We start from the raw sequence: 20,453 nt of genomic DNA on the forward strand, positions 1-20,453 counted from the left end.
CTATAAAGCCTTAGGACCTTAAAAAAAAACTTAAATAAATAACCTCACAAAATATTAAATTAACCAGGAATTTTAAATTTCTATGTGGCTATAATATAGTATATGCATGTGGCTATATATGTATTATATATGTGTATATATAAAGTATACATACAATACTTCTATATACTATATATCAATTGATAGAATTATAATAGGAACTTAAGAAATTCACAAACTTTTTTTCTGTAGGTCAGCAAACTAAAACTTAGTAAGGATACAGAAGTCTTGAACAACACAATTACCAAGCTTTATTTATTTTTTAAAAGATTTTATTTATTTACTTATTTGAGAGAGAGGGAGCATGAGCAGTGGGAAGGGCAGAAGGAGAGAGAGAAGCAGACTCCCAGCTGAGCAGGGAGCTTGATGTGGGGCTCCATCTCACGACCCTGAGATTATGACCTGAGGTAAAGGGAGACACTTAACCAACTGAGCCACCCCACTGCCCCAACAAGCTTTATTTAATGTTTGTATAACAACCTAAACTAGTTTATTTATTTTTTACGTTACTATGTACACCCAGTGTGGGGCTTGAATTCAGGACCCTGAGATCAAGAGTGGCATGATCCCCCGACTCAGCCAGCAGGGTGACCCGTGAGCCTGATTTAAAAGAGAATTTTTTTCTCAAGCACATAGAGCCATTTACAGACATTGCCTACATACTAGGCCATAAAACAAGTCTCAAAAACATGAAAAGAATTGGGATCACACAGGGGAGGCTCAGTCAGTAGACCGTGTGACTCTTGATCTCAGGTCGTGAGTTTGAGCTCCATGTTGGGTGTAAAGATTACTTAAAAATAAAATCTTTAAAAAACAAAAACAAAAACAAAAAATTGAGACAAAGTATTCCACGACTGAGTTAGAAGTCAATGCAGGAACGTTTCCTAAAAATTGGAATGAAAACATCAGAATGAAAGGCACACTTCTAAATAACCGAGTTCAAAGGCAAGCTTGTAATGGGAATGAGAAAATGTAGAAGGGGTGGATAACAGAGACCAAAGAGGAATAGCAATACCCCAGCCTAAAACAGGAGCGGCTAGCAGATCGGTACCTTGGGCAGACGGCCATCCTGAAGAAGAGAACGGTAGAAAACTACTGGGCTAAGAATCCCACCTATGACATCACAGGGAAGAAAAAACTACAAAGATTCGGAGAAAAGAGAAGAGAGTAAAGAAGAAAGCTGCCAGCGAATGCAACAGAAAACAATCATACCATAGAGGGTTGTCGCAAGGCCCAGTTTGCTCTTAGTAAAAGCTAATTAAACAGAAAAAATAGCGCAAGACGGATCAAGAAAGAGGAAGATGGGTCTGAACAACAGTGAGGACGAGAAAAGGACAACTACAGATACAAGAGAGATTTTAAAGCAACACAGAAATAAAAGTATGTGGAAAATATGGGGATAACAATTTTGAAAACTTAGAGAGAACAAGAACAATTTCCTAAAATATATATAATGTAACAAGAGTGGGAAATAGAAGATTGATGAGATCGCTAACCCAAGGAAGCCATGAACTCAGTGGTTAAAAATAAGCCACACAAAGGCACACATGTAGTAGGAGCCGGCTTCCAAAGCCGCCCCCAAGCACTCCTTGCGCCCAGGACTCCCGCTCCTTGGACAGGTGTCTCCCGTTCCAAGCAGGGCGTAAACCAGGAGGGTGCTGTGCAAAGGAGGAACCGTGACTTCCCAAGCTAAACTGTGAAAGACATTGTGACTTCTGTCCTGATAGCTCTCTCTGAAGGGATGAGGGATGCCCGGGGGGATACCAGCTGCCAGGTCGCGATACACGCCGGCAGCCCGATGAAGAAGGCCATGCGGCAAGGATCCTGCCATCGGCCAGCGAAGACTGCCAACCACATGAGAAACAGATCCTCCAGCTCCCGTCAAGACCGCTATAGTTCCAGCTAAGCTTCAGAGATAACCCATGAGAGATCCAGAGCGACAGCCACCCAGTGAAGCCACTCCCAGGTTTCTGACCCTCAGAAATGTGAGAAAGTAAGTTGAAGCATCTAGAACTTGGGATATTGGGGCGCCTGGGTGGTTCAGTGGGTCAAGCCTCTGCCTTTGGGCTCATGATCTCAGGGTGCTGGGATCATTCACATGGGGCTCTCTGCTTAGCAGGGAGCCTGCTTCCCTCCCCCCAACCTTCCCTGCCTGCCTCTCTGCCTACTTGTGATCTCTCTCTCTCTGTCAAATAAATATTTAAATAAATTTTTTTTAAAAAAGGAATTTGGGCTATTTTTTTTTTAATTTGGGCTATTTTTAATGCAGCCATAGATAACTAGTACACACACGATAAAACCAAGCCAAGATGGTGTTGGAAAGGAGTTTTAGAATACATTCAAGGAAAATGTAATCGCATTTTTTACAAACTGTTCCCACAGAAATTGTCCCCTACTTCATGAGTCTGTATAATTTGAATTATACTGTCAGGATCAGTCAAAATTTTCAAGGGAATCTCATTAATGAACAGATAATAAAAGTTCCAAACAAAACATTAGCAAACTGAATCCAACATCTGTTTTTTAAATGTGTGATTAGGCTTGGGTTTACTTGATAGGATTTTAAGAATGAATTCATTTTTCAAAATCTATACATTTTATTCACCACTTTAATGCGTTGGAGGAGAAATACTATACAAGCATCTGAATAGCCAAATTAAAAAAAAAAATTCAACACCTACTCACAATTTTAAAAAAACCACTCAGTGAAGTAGAGCTAAAAAGCTCACGTTTATCAATGAAGCATTCAAAGCGTTCGCTATCAGGATGCTTTTAAGGATGTTCCCTGCGACCATTGCTATTCAACATTGTACTGGAGGTTCTGGCCACTGCAAGCAAGATTTTTTAAAATACTAAGTTAATAAAAGGTATAAGGTTTTAATGGGAAGAAGCAAATTATTGGAATTATTGTTGGATAGGAGATAATTACATAAAAATGAATCCCATTTTTACATACTGGTAATAAACCATGAGAAAATGTAATTTTTTAAAAAGATAACATCTACAACAGCCACAATTCACAAAAGAGGAAGGAGAGCTAGGGAAAAACCTATCAAAATCCATGCCAGATTCTTATGCAAAAAGTTCTGAAACCTCATGGAAAGATTAGAGAAGACCCAAATGGACAGAAAGGCCTACCATGTTTACAGATAATTGCGCTAGGTATTGTAAAGGATGCAAATTCTCCCCCAGATTCTTTACAAATTCCCTGCAATTCCTGTCAGAATTCCAGCAGGTTTCTCGGTGCAGCTGGCCACACTGACCTTAATGTTGTATGGAATTGCAGAGGGATGAGATTTTCTCCAAGGAAGGACAAGGTGGAGTGGTGACGACACCAAGAATTATGAAAGCTACAGTAATGAAGACAGTGAGTTTCAGACTCGAGCAACAGGCCAGTGTTTTACAGAACCCAGAAGCCAACCCATGCACATAGGGAAAACTGAAAGTGACTGAGGGAACTTTGCAGACCAGCACGGAAAGGCTGGGCTAGGTGACGATCCGTCTGGGAGAGTGGCATGCACGTTTGTAAAACATACAGTTGGTTCCCTACATCACACTGCATAAAAAACAAATTCTAAAACAAACAAACAAACAAACAAACAAAAAACAAATTCCATGTGGGCTAAAGCCCTAAATGTGAAAAATAAAACTTTACAACTTTTCGAAGAAAATAGAGGAGACATCCTCTATGACTTGAGAGTAGGAAGAATATTTTTATTTCCCTTGAAGATTCTGTTTGAGAGATAACAGCATGCCTGCAAGTGAGGGGGTAAGAGGAACAGAAGTAAAGGGAGAGAGAATCTGTTTGGTTTTTTAAAGATTTTATTTATTTGACAGAGGAAGACACAGCAAGAGAGGGAACACAAGCAGGGGGAGTGGGAGGAGAAGCAGGTTTTCCTCCAAGCAGGGAGCCTCATGCAGGGCTCCATCTCAGGACCCTAGAATCATGACCTGTGCCAAGGGCCGATGCTTAACAACTGAGCCACCGAGGGGGCCCTAGAACATAATCTTTATAGGGCCACTGAAATCACTCTTTTGTATGTAGTAGGCCTTCAGAAAGTGAATGGCTATTCATTATATTTTGCAAATAGTTTTACTTTTTTTGTTTTGTTTTGTTTTCCCTGCTTATAATTCTTCTGACCCAGGCTCCATCTCATGACCCTGAGACCATGACCTGAGTCGAAATCCAGAGTGGGACGCTTAACCAACTGAGCCACACAGTTGCCTTGAATAGAAAGAATTTCTTAAATGAGATTCTTTTTTAAAGCACAAACCATAAAATTATATTGCTAATTTTGACTAGATTAAAATTAAAGCTGCCATTCCACACAAGACAGCATAAATAAAGTGAAATAAGCCACAAACGGAAAAAGAATCATTCCAAAGCATACAATTTACAGAGGATTAGTGTCCAGGATATGTAAAGAATTCCTACAAATCAATAATAGTAATTTAAAAAGACAAAATGCTCCATTATAAATGGGTCAGTGTATACAGACAGATAATTTTCAGAAGAAGGAATCTAAACATTTAATTATAAGTTTAAACATTTAAAAATAAGTGTAATGAACATGCAAACATTTAAAAATAAATTCAACTTCAATAGTTATCAGGGAAATGTTAAGATTAAACAATGAGATACAATTTCATACCTATCAGATTGACAAAAATTCAAAATTATAATGCCATCGAGAGTGGAGGAGGATGTGGAATAATGGGGAATAAAAAGAAAAGAAATGGAAATCCATGTTCATCAATAAGAGAACAGATGAGCCGTGGAAAATTCATCCAACAGAATATTATGCAGCTATTAAAATGAACTAGAGCCAAATGCTTCACATGGATAGATCTCAAAAAGTATGTGCGGGGGTGCCCAGCTGGCTGTCGGAAGAGCATATGGGTCTTGATCTCACAGTCGTGAGTTCGAATCCCACGTTGAATGTAGAGAATAAAATGTGAGCCCCAGGGAAAAGTTTGAAGAATGCTACATGAAGAGTCCCATCATTTATAGAAAATTTAAAAACTGGCAAAGCATTATTTCAGCCTATTCACGGTGGTAGACCTATGTAGTTAAGAGTCTAAAAGCAGGGACAGCAGGGTGGCCCATTTGGTTAAGCGGCTACCTTTGGCTCAGGTCATGATCCCAGGGTCTTGGGATCGAGTCCTGCATTGGGCTCCCTGCTCAATGGGGAGCCTGCTTCTCCCTCTGCCTCTGCCTGCTTGTGCTATCTCTCTGTCTCTCTCTAACAAATAAATAAATTTTAAAGAAAGAAGTCTAAAAGCACCACTAGGAATGTGGAATGCCACATTTATTAAGTAGCTCCCTACAGAGGAGTATGCACAGAGAAGACACAGGCAGAGGCTTTCAACTTTGTCACACTTCATGTTAAAAAAATAACTGAAGCGAATATAGTAGTATTTTATTAAGTGGGTTGAGGTATCCATAGCTCTTACCCCATAATTTTCCAAGTGTTTGAAGAGAATGGCCAGGAGTTCCTGGGAGATGTTTTAGTTGGAAGGGACACCAAAAGGTAAGGCCCACTGAAGGGTGTACTTGTTCTATGCTTTGCTCTGTCCCTGCACTTAGAACTGGGCCTGGTACAGAGGAGGTGCTCCACAGAGAGCTACTGAGTGCATGAGCAAATGCAAAGGCACTGAGGCAAGTCAGGACACTGTGTTCTGAGAGCTAATCCACGTAACAGCCAACGTGTGTTGAGCCACCTATGCTCCCCCTCAGCCACTGACTTCACTACGTGGCTTGGGTTATCTCATTTCATCCTAGAGACAACAGTATGGACCTGCGTCCTCCTCGCTCTCCTGGTAAGGAAACAGGCTTTGAGAGGTAGGTAGCTTGCCCAAGAATACAATGGTTAGGACTAGAGTCCACATTCCATCAAAAAGTCTGGGTTTTCTCACAAAACAAACTGAGGGTTGGGGGTGGGGAGGGGGAGGGAGGGGTGTTGGGTTATGGACATTGGGGAGGGTATGTGCTATGGTGAGTGCTGTGAAGTGTAAACCTGGCAATTCACAGACCTGGGGCTGTGTACCCCTGGGGCTAATAATACATTACATGTTAATAATAATAATAAAAAGAAAATTCTGGGTTTTATGCTGTAGGTAAGTCTTGAAAGGTAGAAATAAACAGGACAAGGTAGGGCCCAGGAGCCCACAATGCAGGGGGCACATCAACACAGACGCCAGGCTCCAGGGTGAAGGGTGAGTGGACCACCTGGCAGGGAGGAAGATGCTTAGAAACCTGAGAGGTGAGTACACAGCAGGGAACACTTGAGGCTGCCTGGGCCTCAGGGAAGGCTTTACCCACTTGGCCTGGAAGAAGTCCATGTGGAAATGCCAGGAACCCAGCTCTTCCTGCTCTGTATCCGACTGGCGTTCAGAGGACCCCTTGCTCTGGACCATGAACACACTGACCCCAACCACACAGGGCTGAGACCAACCACAGGTGAAGACAAGCTGATTTAATGTGATCTCCCATTTGAGAAAGTTTGCTCTCACCTTCCCATGCACAGAGAAAAAGCCAACTCAGAACTCTCCTTTTACAATCATGACAGCAGGAATAATTGCTTGCTCTTTAATAAGAGCTAACATTTATTGAGCATTGACTGTATGCAGGGCACTAGGTGGAGTCAGCACATGATTTATTGCCCTTAACTCTCACAAAAGCTCTGTGAGGGCAGGTCCTCTTTGTCCCTCTCCAGGGACGAGGACACCCAAGCTTGGAGAATTCAGGGGTCTGGCCCAAAGCCCTGTGCAGTTAATAAGTGGTGGGGCTGGGATTCGACACCATGGCTGTCCACTCTCCAGCCCATGTTTAAACCAGTGCTTCTCACAAGCACAGACACACAATAAAGCAACAAAGGCTTTATAGCTCTCAGCTGGGAGACTAAACGAGAACGTGATGCTACCATAATAAACCGGAAACCAAGCTTATCATCACATTCATGAACACCCGGCCCATGAGAGGTGCTCCATAAATGCTTTGAAATGAGGTGGCATTTAGTTCCAGGAAATGGAAACCAACCCAGTGTCACAATGACACACTTCACCCACAGGGGAAGCTAGGAGAAACTTAGAGAGCACGCACACATGCAGACAGAGCTCTCTGTGGCAGGAACGCTCAGTTACTCTGCGGGTCCAACCCCCTCGAGGCTTAGGCCTCCCAGCGACCTCCCCCTCCTCCCACTTCCGTCCCTGGGTGCTGAGAGGCTTTGGGCTCTGTACCTCAGTAGGCCTCCTCTGAAAACAGGCGCTGCAGGAAGGAAAGCCAGCCAGCACTCTCCCCAGTAGCCCACAGTTCAGAGATACATAAAGCGAGAAAAAGATAAGACAAGGGAAGGCACCCGAAGAGTTCTGCTTTTCTAGAGTAAAGAGAAGGATCCACCCTGTCCCCCAGGAAAAGCCACCGTCCCTGGGATCGCACAAGTTCATTTTATTGATTCATTTCATTAACATTTACCGGACCTCCCGTGCAGGAGACAGGTCCCGGCCTGGAGTTGGCTGGCTCATCTGCACCCTTCCTCCACCGGGAGGAGCCCAAACACACACACACACACACACACACACACACACACACAATCCGAGGCCCCTGGGGCACAGCGCATAAGGGTACACAAAGGCCAAGCGTACGCACCCAATTTAGCGGTGTAAAGACTCCTTCTGCGGGGTGGAGGGAGGAGGAGGGACAGCAGGAGGAGGGAAGGGGTGAGGGAGGGAAGGAGATGGAAGGGAGAAGAGAGAGGAAGACAGCAGCAGCCCGGCAGTATTCTCCCCCAGAGCCACCTCTGCCAACACTCTGGCCCCGTTTTAATTAGGTGCAAGGTTTCCCCTTTGCCTCGAACAAGAGCTCCCTCCCTCTCTCTCTGATTAATCTTCGAAAGAGCCGGCCGAGTTTAACCACAGCAAACACGATGATCCCCGTTATGACGGCCTGGGTAGCTAAAAGCAGAAAATAAAGCCCCCAGAACAGGCTGTGGTCTTGGCGGGCGCCAAGGCCGGCCGGGTGGCGGCTGGGGCAGGGCAGGGAGGCGGGCCGCGGGGGTGCGGGTACTCCGGGTCCTTGCTCCCAGAGCGGCAGGCTGGGGCGAGGTCCGGGGCCGCGGCACAGCGGAGGCAGGCTGCAGTCGCCGCGCCAGGGATGGTGGCCGAGCCCGACTTCCGCCAGCCGGGGCAATCCGCGAACGCGTCAACGGGCAGGGTCTCCAGCTGGCTGTGCTGGAGCTCGACCCGCTCCAGGCCGCGGGGGTGGTGGAAGAGCGCGCGGGGCCGAGCCCGCAGCCGGTGGCGGCGCAGCGACTCGCGGCGCAGCGGGTCGAGGCCGCGCAGCAGGGCGCTGGGGAGCGCGGCCAGGCGGTTGGAGTGCAGCGCGAGCTCCCGCGGCGCCGCCAGCCTCCGGAGGGCGTCCTCCGGCAGCGCGCGGAGGCGCGGGCTCACCGTCACCCCGAAGGCGCGCAGGCCGCTCAGGGGGCGCAGGGCGGCGGCGGGCAGGGTGCGCAGCCGCGTGCTGTTCAGCCACAGCTCCCGCAAGCCGGCCAGCTCCCTGAAGAGCACCTCCGGCACCTCTGCCAGCGGTTCTCGAACAGGGTCAGGAAGGGCAAATCTCCCGAATGAAGAAGAGCGCGGTGGACGGGGGCTTGGGGGTGGGGGGCAGAAACTCCAGGCGGTTTCTGGAAAGCGTCAGGTAGCTGAGGCTCCAGAGCGTGTCGAGGGCTCCGGGGGCGATGGAGCGGAGGTGATTCCCGTGCAGCGGCAGCTCCTTCGGGGCGCGCAGGGGGCTCAGCAGCCCGGTTCCCAGAGCCTCGAGCCGGTTCGAGTGGAGCGCGAGCTTCTCCCGCCTGGCCTGCGCCTCGAGCAGTCCCCGGGGCAGGTGGGGCGGATTGTTTGCCGACACGTCCCGCAGTCTCAGGTTCCCCAGACGGCTGAGCAGGCGAGCGGGAAGGACAGCGAGCTGGTTTGGGTTCAGGAAGAGCTCCGGCAGGTGAACCAGTTTTCCAAACATGTTCTGATCGATGTCCTTCAGCTCGTTGCGGTCCAGAAACAGCTGCTCCAGCAGCAGCACCTTGCCCACCAGCGCGGCCGGCAGGTGCGTGATCCCGTTGCGCAACAGCCGCAGGGTTTTAAGTTTGATCAGGTCGTAGAAGGCGCCAGGGGCGGTGGAGGCCATGGGGCTGTCGGTCAGCATCACGCGCTGCAGGACCGTCATGCTGCCAAAGCTGTCGTTCCAAAAGGTGCCAGGGCCCATTCGGAAGAGCAGGATATGCGTGAGGTTGGCGGGCAGGCCAAGCTAGGCGGGGCGGGCCACGGGGTCCCCGGAGCACTGCACGGTGTCCCGCAACACTCACTTGCAGGCCAGGGTGGGGGCAGGGGAACGGCTGGGCGCGCGGGGGTCCCAGCGCCGCGCACAGCAGGCGCTCCTCAGCATGTCTGCAAAGGCGACGGCGGGACGTCTGCAGGCGACACGCAAGGGCTGGCGCTCGGGTTCGAGCCTTGGAACCGTGCAGAGGCAGGAGTCTTTCGCCCGGACTGTCACTAACTTTGAATGTGACCCAGACACAACTAAGTAGCCCTCTTTTCCCAGGAGGGCAGATGTTCCTGGGTGGTGGAAACACATTCTCTTCACCCCCAGGGGTCCCATTCTTCGGTTCTGCCGATTTTCTACTCCCGGTTGAAAGCCCCGAGATTAAAGCGTTTTCCAGCTATAGTGAAAAGCCAGTGCTTTAAAATCTTTCCACAGAACTAATGAAAACAATCATTCTTACATGGAGGCTCGCAGACCTCACTGAGCAGGCCCCACGGTGAAGAGAGCCCTGCTCTTCCTGCCTTTCCTCAGCAGTGGCTATAACCAAGTCAAGACGGTAACAGCACAAAGTCTGGGAAAACAAGAGCAACCACCACCCGATTCCTTGCACAGTTGTGCTACGTGCACAGCACCTATGCTACACAAGCAGGAACACCCTCAAAGAGCGAACACCTTCAGTTAGCCACAGTGAGAAAAACAGGGAATACCTATCACTTTATGCCATTCATTATTCTCAGCGTTTTATTTACATTAATTCGTTCAGTCTTTACAATAACCCTGTGAGCTAGACCCTATTCTTATCCCGGGTTAAAGGATGATGAAACTAAGGCCCAGAAAGGGTAAGTAACTTAACCCGGGTCACAGAGCTAGAATCTGAGAACAGTATTTCTGTGTCTCAAAAAGGAACTATCATTTCTAAGATGCTTAACAAAAAATATGAACTCATGGCATTGAATTACATGTGAAATATATACAATACTACTACTCTGCCAAAACAACATTTCTCAAATGTAATTTTACGCAAATAATTTCTTGTACAAAATTTTACAATTTATGCCCATATCCAAGCCCTCAGTTACCTTGGCCTTACCGAAAATGGTGCTGTACAGGAAAGTAACTGAAGGACTCGGGGCTTTGCCTGTGGTGCAGCACTTTCCAAAGGAAGAGGGAAGTATCCTTGCATCCTGAGGATAAAGACTTTACCAGAATAAAAGTCATGGGAAGGACCCTATCTCAGAGGGAAGATTCTGGTTTTTAATGACAGAAAGCTTCAAACGGAAAAAGAAACCATATGTAATTTAAATCCTACTGTCAACCCTGAGTAAGAGCAGAAGAAAGAGCGGTTTCTCCATAAAACGGCACACTATGACAGTGATGCTAGGAGAGCTTAGTGACACGGCTGGATCACTGTGGCAACCATACTCCTGGATGGACCACACTTCTGTCCAATCTTCCTTTCCCCACCACATTGCCCCAATTCTCTATTCCAGTTCTCTTCTCCCACTCTGAGGAATAGTAAGGCCAAAAACATTCTCCAGTATGTTTGAAAATGGCACCACAGTGTTGAAGGGTGTTCGTATATTCAATTTAACTTAGGAATGTCCAGCTGCTTTCCACAGTAGTACCCATATGTAATGTCACCTACAGTGTATGACAGTTCCTGTGCCTCACAGCTCTGCCCATACTTGGAATTGATTTTTTCAATTTAATTTTTTCCATTCATATAAAGTCATTGTCTGTGTGGTTTTTTCATTCTTCCCCACTTCATGAGCTTGGGCATCTTTTCATATTTTTAATGCCCACTTGTGCTTTATTTTCTCAGAGATGTTGGGTTCTTTTGCCCATTTTCCTATATGCAAATTTTTTTAACTATATATTCTGGATGCTAATCCTTTTGTCATTTTTTTTTGTCGAATATCTTCAGCTAATTTGTGGTTTGCCTTTTTCAACTTCAAGATGTCTTTTGATGGACCTAAATCTTAATATAGACCAAGTTATCAGTCTATTACGATTTATGTTTTTTGTATCAAAGTAAGTCCTCCTCTCTTCCCAAGTAAGAAGAAGAAAGTTGTCCTATAATGCCTTAGAGTTTTATAGTTTGTCCTTTCTTTTTAGGTCCTTAATCCATATTGAACTGATATTTGCGTATGATGTGTTTGAGTGAAATCCAAGTTTATTTTTTTCCATTAACATAACCAGCTGTCCTGGTCCCATTTATATGTAACTAAACCCCTTCCTTCAGAGCTACAATGTCAGTATAGTCATGAGTCATATCTTATGAACGTGTGGGTCTGTTTCTGGGCTATTTGGTAATCCCTACACCAACACCATACTGATAGAACCTTCTATTGTTTAAAGCCTGAAAATATCCAGCATTTTAAGTGAAGAAAGACATTTTCATACTACAATGGTGGATCATACATTGTAAAAAACTTTGGGGAAAATATTTAGCAGTATCAACCAAATTAAAAAAAAATATATCCTTTGTCCAGCAGGTCCACTGCTAAAAATACGTCCTATGTCTAAGCTCATTAACATTTGAGCACAAAATGGGGCACCTGGGGATTCAGTCAGTAGAGCACTCTTGATCTCAGGGTCTGGAATTCAACCATTAGGTATGGAACCTATTTAAAAGTAACTGTGCACAAAAACACTGCAGGTCTGTGTGTAGTAGGAAAATAAAGAAAAATCCTAAGTGGCCACTAACAGGGAAGTAGTCATCTAAGTTATGAAACATCTGTGCACTGTGATGGCTTGTGGACTTTAAAAAGAACGAATCTGATACAGACCTCTCTCTCTGATACACAGAACCATGTGAAACAAGGGCAGCAGAGCATACACGTATGGTTCTATTTGTGTAGATTTTAAATCAGAGTAAGACTTCATGTCAGGCTCTTGTAAGCTTCTGTGGCCCATTTCCCCAAAGCACTCCGATCAGAATGACCTCCAATGTTTATTCTTTGAAAAAAGAACATTCTGAATGCCCAGAAGGGTATGAAGTTGCAGTCAGTAGAAGAACATTGTTGAGTCCATTTGCTGAAAAATTGAATGAGGTACTGAGAAGTATTTCAAACACTGAAGTCGGTGGTTCCTGTGTTTTCATGTCCTTTGAATTTTGGACCCATGTAACAGGTTAAAAACCCGCTATGCTAAGAGGCAACTTATGTATAAGTCACCCCGGCCTCTGTGGTTTGGCCTTTCCAAAGCAGAGCTGTCTGCCTGAATGAGACCTGCTTTTCTCCTCAGTGAGGGGAGACTCTCTGCACTGGAGGGATCTCTGCACTTACAGAGCAGTCACAACTCCAACTCTGAACAGTGACTGTCTCATCCAAACTCCTCCTACTCCATCCTTCCCTGCAATACATACTTGAAACACAGCACCTGGCAGTGACACCCTGGGAAGAGAGAGACATGCAGAACCTCGGCCCTGCCACTTCTGCTACACAAAACACAGTGAATGGGAAGAACCTGGGACCCTAAACTTCCACACCACCCAATCAATCACACCACAGCTAGCCACATAGGCCACAGCAGGAGGCAGGCCTCCTGTAGGACCTGAGACCCAGAAAGACCGCCCAGCCAGGCACAATGCCTTCTCAGGGATTTCTAGGACCAACAGTTAGTTCCACAGTTTCTCCCTTTCCGGGAGTGCTCCTTTTGCACCCATGGCTGCCACACTTCAAACTTACAATGCGTTACGTGACATTAGCTCTGCATTTGACCTTCCCAACTGTTAACAGATAAGCCTGTAGTCTTAACATTTTACAATATCCCTCAGACCTCCTTATACTTACCATCTGGTTCTACATTATATCTAATGAATGGGTTTCCACGGGATGGTCACACACATGATTTGGTATCTATGTGGGATGTGGTATTTATTCCCTTCAAAAATACAAAGTTAAAAAAAGGAAATGCACAAGTATGAAGTAGAAAAATAAATCCAAAAGGGCAGTATTTGTATGGCTAAAAGGTGAACAAATGTGTAAGGAGACAGAAAAAAAAAAAAAACATTATTTCATTCATTTAAATTTTTATTTTGAATAGCTTCAATCCAAAAAAAGATTTCATATGGTTATTTACAGTGAATGTACATTTATGAATGTATGCCTTTTCGACATCAGGGTACCATTCTTGAGCAGCAATACAATTTAAAAAATATAAAGATGCAGTATCATTTCTGATATAAAGTTACTTAAAAAAAATCCAAAGTCTTAGGGAATTCACAAATCATAACAGGAAGTAACTATCTTATTAATTTAATGTGCACATAATTACCAAATTTTATTACATTAAAAATGTGTAAATGCCCACAGACTGTACAAAAATTAACATCCCACATTTTGTCAAAAGTTCCCAACCACCTCCCACCATAAATATACAAAAGCCTATTTTCAGATATGTCAAAATTGCATGCGTGCAATCTTAGAATGTTTTCTAAAGCTTGAATTTTGCTCTTTTCTGGATATTGTACTATAGCCATTTGGGGAACAGAATACATAAACACTGATATGTTATTTGCCATGCCTCTGACACTGTGCAGTATCTTCACAAACACGGGAGACAAAATACATACAGTTAAGACTGCAACAGTTCTGTTTAAATGCCAAGTGCAATTTGGAAAGCTCTCGAATGTAAGAATTATAAAACTAATATAAAAAGTATTTCTTTTGTTGTTGGCTTAGCCGCTTTTATTCAAGCATTATTTGCAGCATTGCTTTACAGCAGTTGGTGCTAGAAGATACAAAACATATAGTTACCACTATTTATATTTGAGGGAGAAAAAAAACTTTGAACAACCCTGAGGGAGACACACATTAAAAATCTTGTTATTTATTTAAAAAGTTAAAAAGTTACATATCATTATTTAACAATTACTTTCCCGGACATTTCTGTCCTTAAGTATGTGCATAAATAAAATTTAAATCGGCAATATTTATTAATCTTTAATACATCAAAATAAGATATGTACAGATTTTTAAATTTCGGTCTGTATACACTCAAATAATTTAATGTGAAGTTTAGAATCAAAATTACTATGTAACGGTGACCTACAGAGAGAGAACTCAGTCTGTCTATGGCACTGAGTAGGACCCACACCTGGATTCACAGACATTCTTCAAATAACATTCTGGAAACCATCAATTGCAACTTGAACAACCCACCTTCTCTATGTTCAGATCCAACATCCTACAAATGCTCTTCCACCTACCTAAAAACCTCATTCCTTTGAAAACAGTATGGACAAATGAGATACAAAACCCTTATAAAACCGAAATGTTAAAAAAAAGAAGGGTGTAAAAAATACAGCTCGTTACGATCATGCACTTTAAGATGTTAAATACAAACAGATAACTGGATTTTTAAGCTGCTACTTAGCAATTACTTTAATTATATGACTCAGTATTTAAATCAAAGAATAAAATTTACAATTCTGGGAAATCACTTAAGAATAATGCTTGTACACACTGAAAATGAATGTGGAAATTAGAAAATGATCAAGAGGATAAGTAACTATAGAAAACAGTGCTAATTCACAGCTCAAGAGGTCTAAGATGCATAGCTTCATAGAATCATTCATGGAACAATTGTTCTTATCTAATGTGTATTAATATCTTATTCTACTTTTTGATGGAAAACTTCGATTATATTTTTGTAAGAATCATCAGTGACAATAGCAGTAACAGTGATCCTGAGTGTAACTTACATTTTCCTATAGTTACCTAACATCATTCAGGTCTCTGCAGCATAAAAAAAGAGAACCATGTGGTTCTATAGTTCTGGCTAACATTTGATAAACTGGTAAATATCTATCAGGAAAATAATGATCAGCTGGAAGTGGAAAGCACAAGCCTGCTACCAGTTAAGGAAGAACATAGGATAACACCACATAGTTTTAAGAGTTCAGTGTCCGTTTTATAGCAATATCAGTTTCCTTGTCTATCATAACTGTGGGCTTTGCCAAACTGCTGGATCTTACCTAGAAAGGCATTTTTAAAGTTACTTTAATTTTGTTTAAAATTTAAACATAACCAGACAAAAGAGAAAGGTGAAAAATACTTTTCACATTTCTTTTGGCTCGATGAATGTCTATTCTTTAACTTTATTTCAATTTTTCTTCCTCCCAGAAATTCTTACAACCAAAGAGTATCCTTTGTAAACATCCAATCTTAAATAGGTAAGCTCTGGCCTCTGGCGCCACCTAATGGCATAAAACAAACTCACCAAGTTCATACGGCTTTGAAAAAATAGCTGTCACTCAAAACCACTCGCTCATTTTTAAGCCTCATTATTTACAGAAGAGACATGTACCAACCCTTAAAAATTTTAGGAGGTTGAAGTCTAACTCAAAAACTAAAACAAAACAAAACCCAATGTATTATTATCCTATGTTGTTAATTAGAAACATAGAAGAAAATAAAAATATTTAAAAATGATATAAAACCTGAGGGTGGGGGGAAAGATGCGAAGAGATATTAGACAGATTTGTATCTACTGCCAAAAAAATTTTTTTTTCCTAGTGAAAATGGTTCTACAACATCTAAGTAAAGTAAATTATGCTAGTGACAGCAGACATACCACAAGATCCATTTAATAGCTTTGAGGGACATCTGAAGAAGGCAGTGAAGCACCTTGCTGATTAGAAAAATAAAACCCAGGCAGTTTGTACAGAAAATATAAAACCATAAATGGAAATTACCTGAGTTGTTCTATAAGCAACACCATAAAACTCCTAGGCTATCAAAGGGAACTGGTGTATGTATATACAGAATTCTTTGGAAGAAATTTTGGAATCAAATGAAACGGGCTTTCTACCTATTTTCACTGAAGGCTAATTAACACCCATTTTATTTACCAATCACAAATTTAGGGCCGGTATGTAAACAAGGACTTTTTCTAATAAGGGGGTTGTGAAAATAAATTTAAATGGATAAACCAAGACTCAGAAGCTAACATTTAAAAACCTACCAAATATCACTTTCTTCTGTACCCTATATAAAGAGTATCACTGAGGGCAACAAGAAAATTCTAGAAGTATATATAATATGTAGTTACTGAATGAAGATACAGGACTTTACAGACTGATTATTAATTTAACTGATGGGTCAATCTTTTTTTTTTTTTTCCATTTATTAAAAAAAGAAGAAAAAAGCTATCAGCTACTGTATTAGAAGGGACATAAATTGAATTGTTGCCATTCTGATACAGAGGATCAGAATGTCCTAAAATTACATTCTCCTGCTACTAGTATACCACCAACAGTGATGCACTGCTATGTTATGGTGATGATTTGACATGATCCATTCTCCTTAACTAAAGCTTTAGCTTCTGTTGTTGTTTGAGGTTTTGGTGGCCATTCTGGATCAACCAAGAGCTCCTGAGCCAGATACATGTATTTTGCCTTTGGTATCTTCTTTCTACAGCGCAAGGCCCAGGACAAGCAGCATTTCCCCCACCGATCCACTGACTCCTAAGAAAATAAGGGGAAAAAAGAATGCACCAGTAGATTAAGGTCTGCTTGTTTTTAACAATTTTTTTTTTTTTAAAGCATAATACATCAAGACAGAAAGATAAGAGGAAAGGACTTCTGAGTACAACAAATAAATGAAAAAAAAATCCAAGTTAAAAAAAGTCAGCTTTTAATTATTTAGGAACATATTTTTTAAGATTAGACTTTAAAAATTATCAATGCAACTTCATTTTACTTAGTTTTATGTACCTATTCTCTTGTGTACATTTACATTTTTTAAACAACTTGCAGATCTGGATTCTTTAACACAAAATATCAAATGTGTTAAAATAAGTTTAAACTACTCAGAAAGGAAACATTTTTAATATTTAATATGGAAACCCTCATATTCTATCCCAGGTTAAACCACTGCTCCTAGCAATTTAGCCAGCTGACCATTTTTGGAAGAAAGCAGTGTAAAAATAATATTATTATTAATGTCATCTTCCAAAAAAATAAAGCACGATGAAAATATTGTTCGGCCAAAATTAGAACTCAGATCGTGTTTACTGTCAATCAATTCTTTTTACACATTTTCATCAATATAAAACATTTTTCATTTTATAATTATGTTTTCCCCGAGTGTTCCACTATTGGAAAGAAGTATACAGAAAGGTATAAAATCAAGTACTATTTCTTAGTATTATTTCATTACAAAAAGCTCTGCTGGCACTAAAATCCTTCTGGATCAGTCCTGATGTTTTTAATGAATGTGATCTTAGATAAATTACTCTTTGAAGAACAAGAAGGCAGTCCCTAGTTATTGTACAAAAATGTAAATTCAGAACAGGCCCTCAGAATTTAACTGAAATTTGAGATTTAAATAAAAAAACACTGAAATAAGAAAACTAAAATGACTATACTAAGACCTTAGTTATATTCACCTCTGAAGAACAGTCCATTTCTAATTATTTTGGCTGTTGCTCTTTCCAAGCAGAATTTAAATCCTAGGTTGTTTTGTTGTGCCATCAACATGTAACTCAAGCTGCAACTAGGTTTTCTCTCAACTGAAGTACTCTCATCAAAAGAAATGTAATAACTGAGGTAGGCATTCTCATGGCATTACCCAAAATGGTTTCATCATCAAGGAAGGCAAATTTGCCAGAACATGTTTTGAAACATGTGTTTCTAAATTGGCCAGCAGAGAACAAAAATAATTTTAAAACTCTTTAGAACTTTTAAAGGTCTTCTAGTTCACTGTGTCAACAAAACACAGTAAGCTACTCTGGTGCCAGGGATCACAGACAATAATAATAATCTGTATGAGGATGGGCGGGGGCCACTGGGCATCATCTATCTAGCAGCCTCTTCAATGTCATAGCTACAGAGTTATCCTACCCTTAAAAGACGTCTACAAGAAAGTATCTGGCATTAGGATACAAAAGAGACTAGGTACTAGGTGATCCAAGTAACGCACACAACTGACCCTTGAACAATTATGGGTTTGAACTACGCATGTCCAGTTAATGCAGATTTTTTTTGATAAATATAGTCACTATGGTACTGAAATTTTTCTCTTATGATTTTTTTCTTTAAGATTTTATTTATTTATTTGACAGAGCACAAGCAGGCGGAGTGGCAGGCAGAGGGAGAGGGGGAGGGAGAAGCAGGTTCCCCACTGACCAAGGAGCCCAACTTAGGGCTCTATCCCAAGACCCTGGGAGCATGACCTGAGCCGAATGCAGACTCTTTTTTTTTTTTTTCCTCCTTTTTAGCTTTTATTCTGTCTTCACATGGAGATGCCATGTCCCTCTGTGAATCCTCACATCTCAGTTTCTCCTTTCCTGGAGAGGACCAGCCTGTTTTCACTTCCCTTTCCATATATCCAGGGATCTTTCTGTCTCTGGTCACTTGGGCTATATTGCACTGGTTCTTGCTAATGGCACAGGATCTGAAGGCAGGCTCTTAACTGAGTCACCCAGGCACCCTCCTCATGATTTTCTTAGTAACACTTTTTTTTTCTCTAGCTTATTTAAGAATATATAATACATACAACACACAAAATGTGTGTTAACTGCTTACATTATCAGTAAGGGCAACAGCAGGCTATCACGAGTTTATTGTTTTTTTTTTTTAAAGATTTATTTACTTGGGCAGTGGGGGGTCGGGGTGGGGAGACAGTGTGAACAAGCAGGGGAGGGGAGCCTGACCTGCGGCTCAATCTCATAACCCTGAGATCACGACCTGAGCCAAAATCAAGAGCTGGACAGCTTATCTGACTGAGCCTCTCAGGCACTGCAGTAGTTAAGTTTTTGAGGAGTCCCAATTTATTCACAGATTTGGGGCTGCAGAAGGAGAGGGCGGTTAGCACCTCTAACACCTGTGTTGTTCAAGGGCCAACTGTAATTCCTGTCCACATACACATGTTGTGTAGGCACATACACAGTACACCTTAATATTTAACCTAACAGGGGACTCACTACTTGGATCCATCTTTTCCCCAGTGTTTAAATTCTTCAGTGTTAATTGTGGAAAAGATCATTGTTCCTAAATCAATCTGAAAGCTGTCATTTTTTTTACAGCTTGTAGCAGTGTTAAAGAACCACAGGAAAAGGCTAATGGTGAATGCTGACTTTAAAAAAAAGAAAAAACATATAGGTCTTTTCTGTCCAGATTGAAAGGCAATGCCACAATGCACAGCAGGCTGAATTAAGTCAAGTCACAGTCCGGTGTCTTCAAATTTAAGAAACAGACATGCCTAAGTCCACTGTTTTCTACCTGGAGGAAGTGAGGCAAGCAATAAAATTAAAGCTAATTTCACTGCAAACAGAAGCACAATAGAAATCTTTTAAAATTAAGGTGCATATTTAAAAAAATCTTCATTTCCTCATTAAAAGCAAGTACACTAGTAATTAAGACAAAATAAATTAAGTCACAAGAAACACTAGGGAATCCCCATCCCCCTTCCACTATAATTAGAAACATTCTGTTCTGTACACTTTCCCCAAATATCATACACACAAAATACAGGCAAGCATAGGTTTGTTAGTTTACAAACACAAACATACCACATACATTCTCAAATACAATATAATTCACCGGGAGAGAAAAAGAAAAGGTGCTACAGGCATGCTAGAATGAGGAATGAACCAAGGAAGAGATGATGGTAGCAAGAGAAAGGCAAGTTTGTGCCTCAAGAAGGCTAAGAGGTGGAGCATCACTGGGCCTAGAATGAGCACTCAGGTCTCCCCAAACATCTCGGCTTAAGTCCCCGAAGCAGGAGAACACTGTAATTACAGCAACTGGATCTTCTCATTTGCTCCCGAAAGGGATGGTTAAACAGCCAAGTGTATCCCTCAAAGACGGGCAAGAGGCTACCACAGGCCAGCAAAGAGACCACAAAGAACTTTCAAAAAGATCTACAGCTAAAATTCTCCTGCTTCTTAGACCATTCCAAGCTGTTCATTCTAGAATCCCAATGCCAGTTTACTTTAAGGACATGTTTTCATGGGTAGCATGTAAAATACAAAGCCATGCTTATGGGGAAAATGTTGTAATGATACTGTGGTTTTCATAATAGTCTTCTTCCATACCAATCCTGAATATAAAATAAAGACAATCAGAATAAGCATTCTATCTAAATAAGCTCAA

At 42.2% G+C, this 20,453-nt stretch overlaps 2 protein-coding genes across 7 annotated transcripts in view; both read right to left on the reverse strand.

Annotated features, from left to right (window-relative positions):
- Positions 1-7,823: 7,823 nt before the first annotated feature.
- On the reverse strand, positions 7,824-14,541 carry GP5 (glycoprotein V platelet). The gene is given in 6 exon segments (XM_044254823.1): positions 7,824-8,232; positions 8,235-8,627; positions 8,630-8,665; positions 8,668-9,403; positions 9,405-9,500; positions 14,518-14,541. Coding segments are annotated over 6 exon segments (1,653 nt in total). The 3' UTR covers positions 7,824-7,864.
- Positions 13,369-20,453, reverse strand: part of ATP13A3 (ATPase 13A3) — a 92,089-nt gene continuing 85,004 nt past the window's right edge. For all 6 annotated transcript variants that reach the window (XM_044252025.1, XM_044252027.1, XM_044252028.1 and 3 more), the window contains one exon: positions 13,369-16,823. In XM_044252025.1, coding sequence (XP_044107960.1) covers positions 16,626-16,823 — 198 coding nt within the window. In that variant the 3' untranslated portion in view covers positions 13,369-16,625. The remainder of the gene's footprint in view (positions 16,824-20,453) is intronic.

This window comes from Neovison vison, chromosome 6 (assembly GCF_020171115.1).
Source record: "Neovison vison isolate M4711 chromosome 6, ASM_NN_V1, whole genome shotgun sequence".
In the NCBI taxonomy this organism is placed as follows: Eukaryota; Metazoa; Chordata; class Mammalia; order Carnivora; family Mustelidae; genus Neogale; species Neogale vison.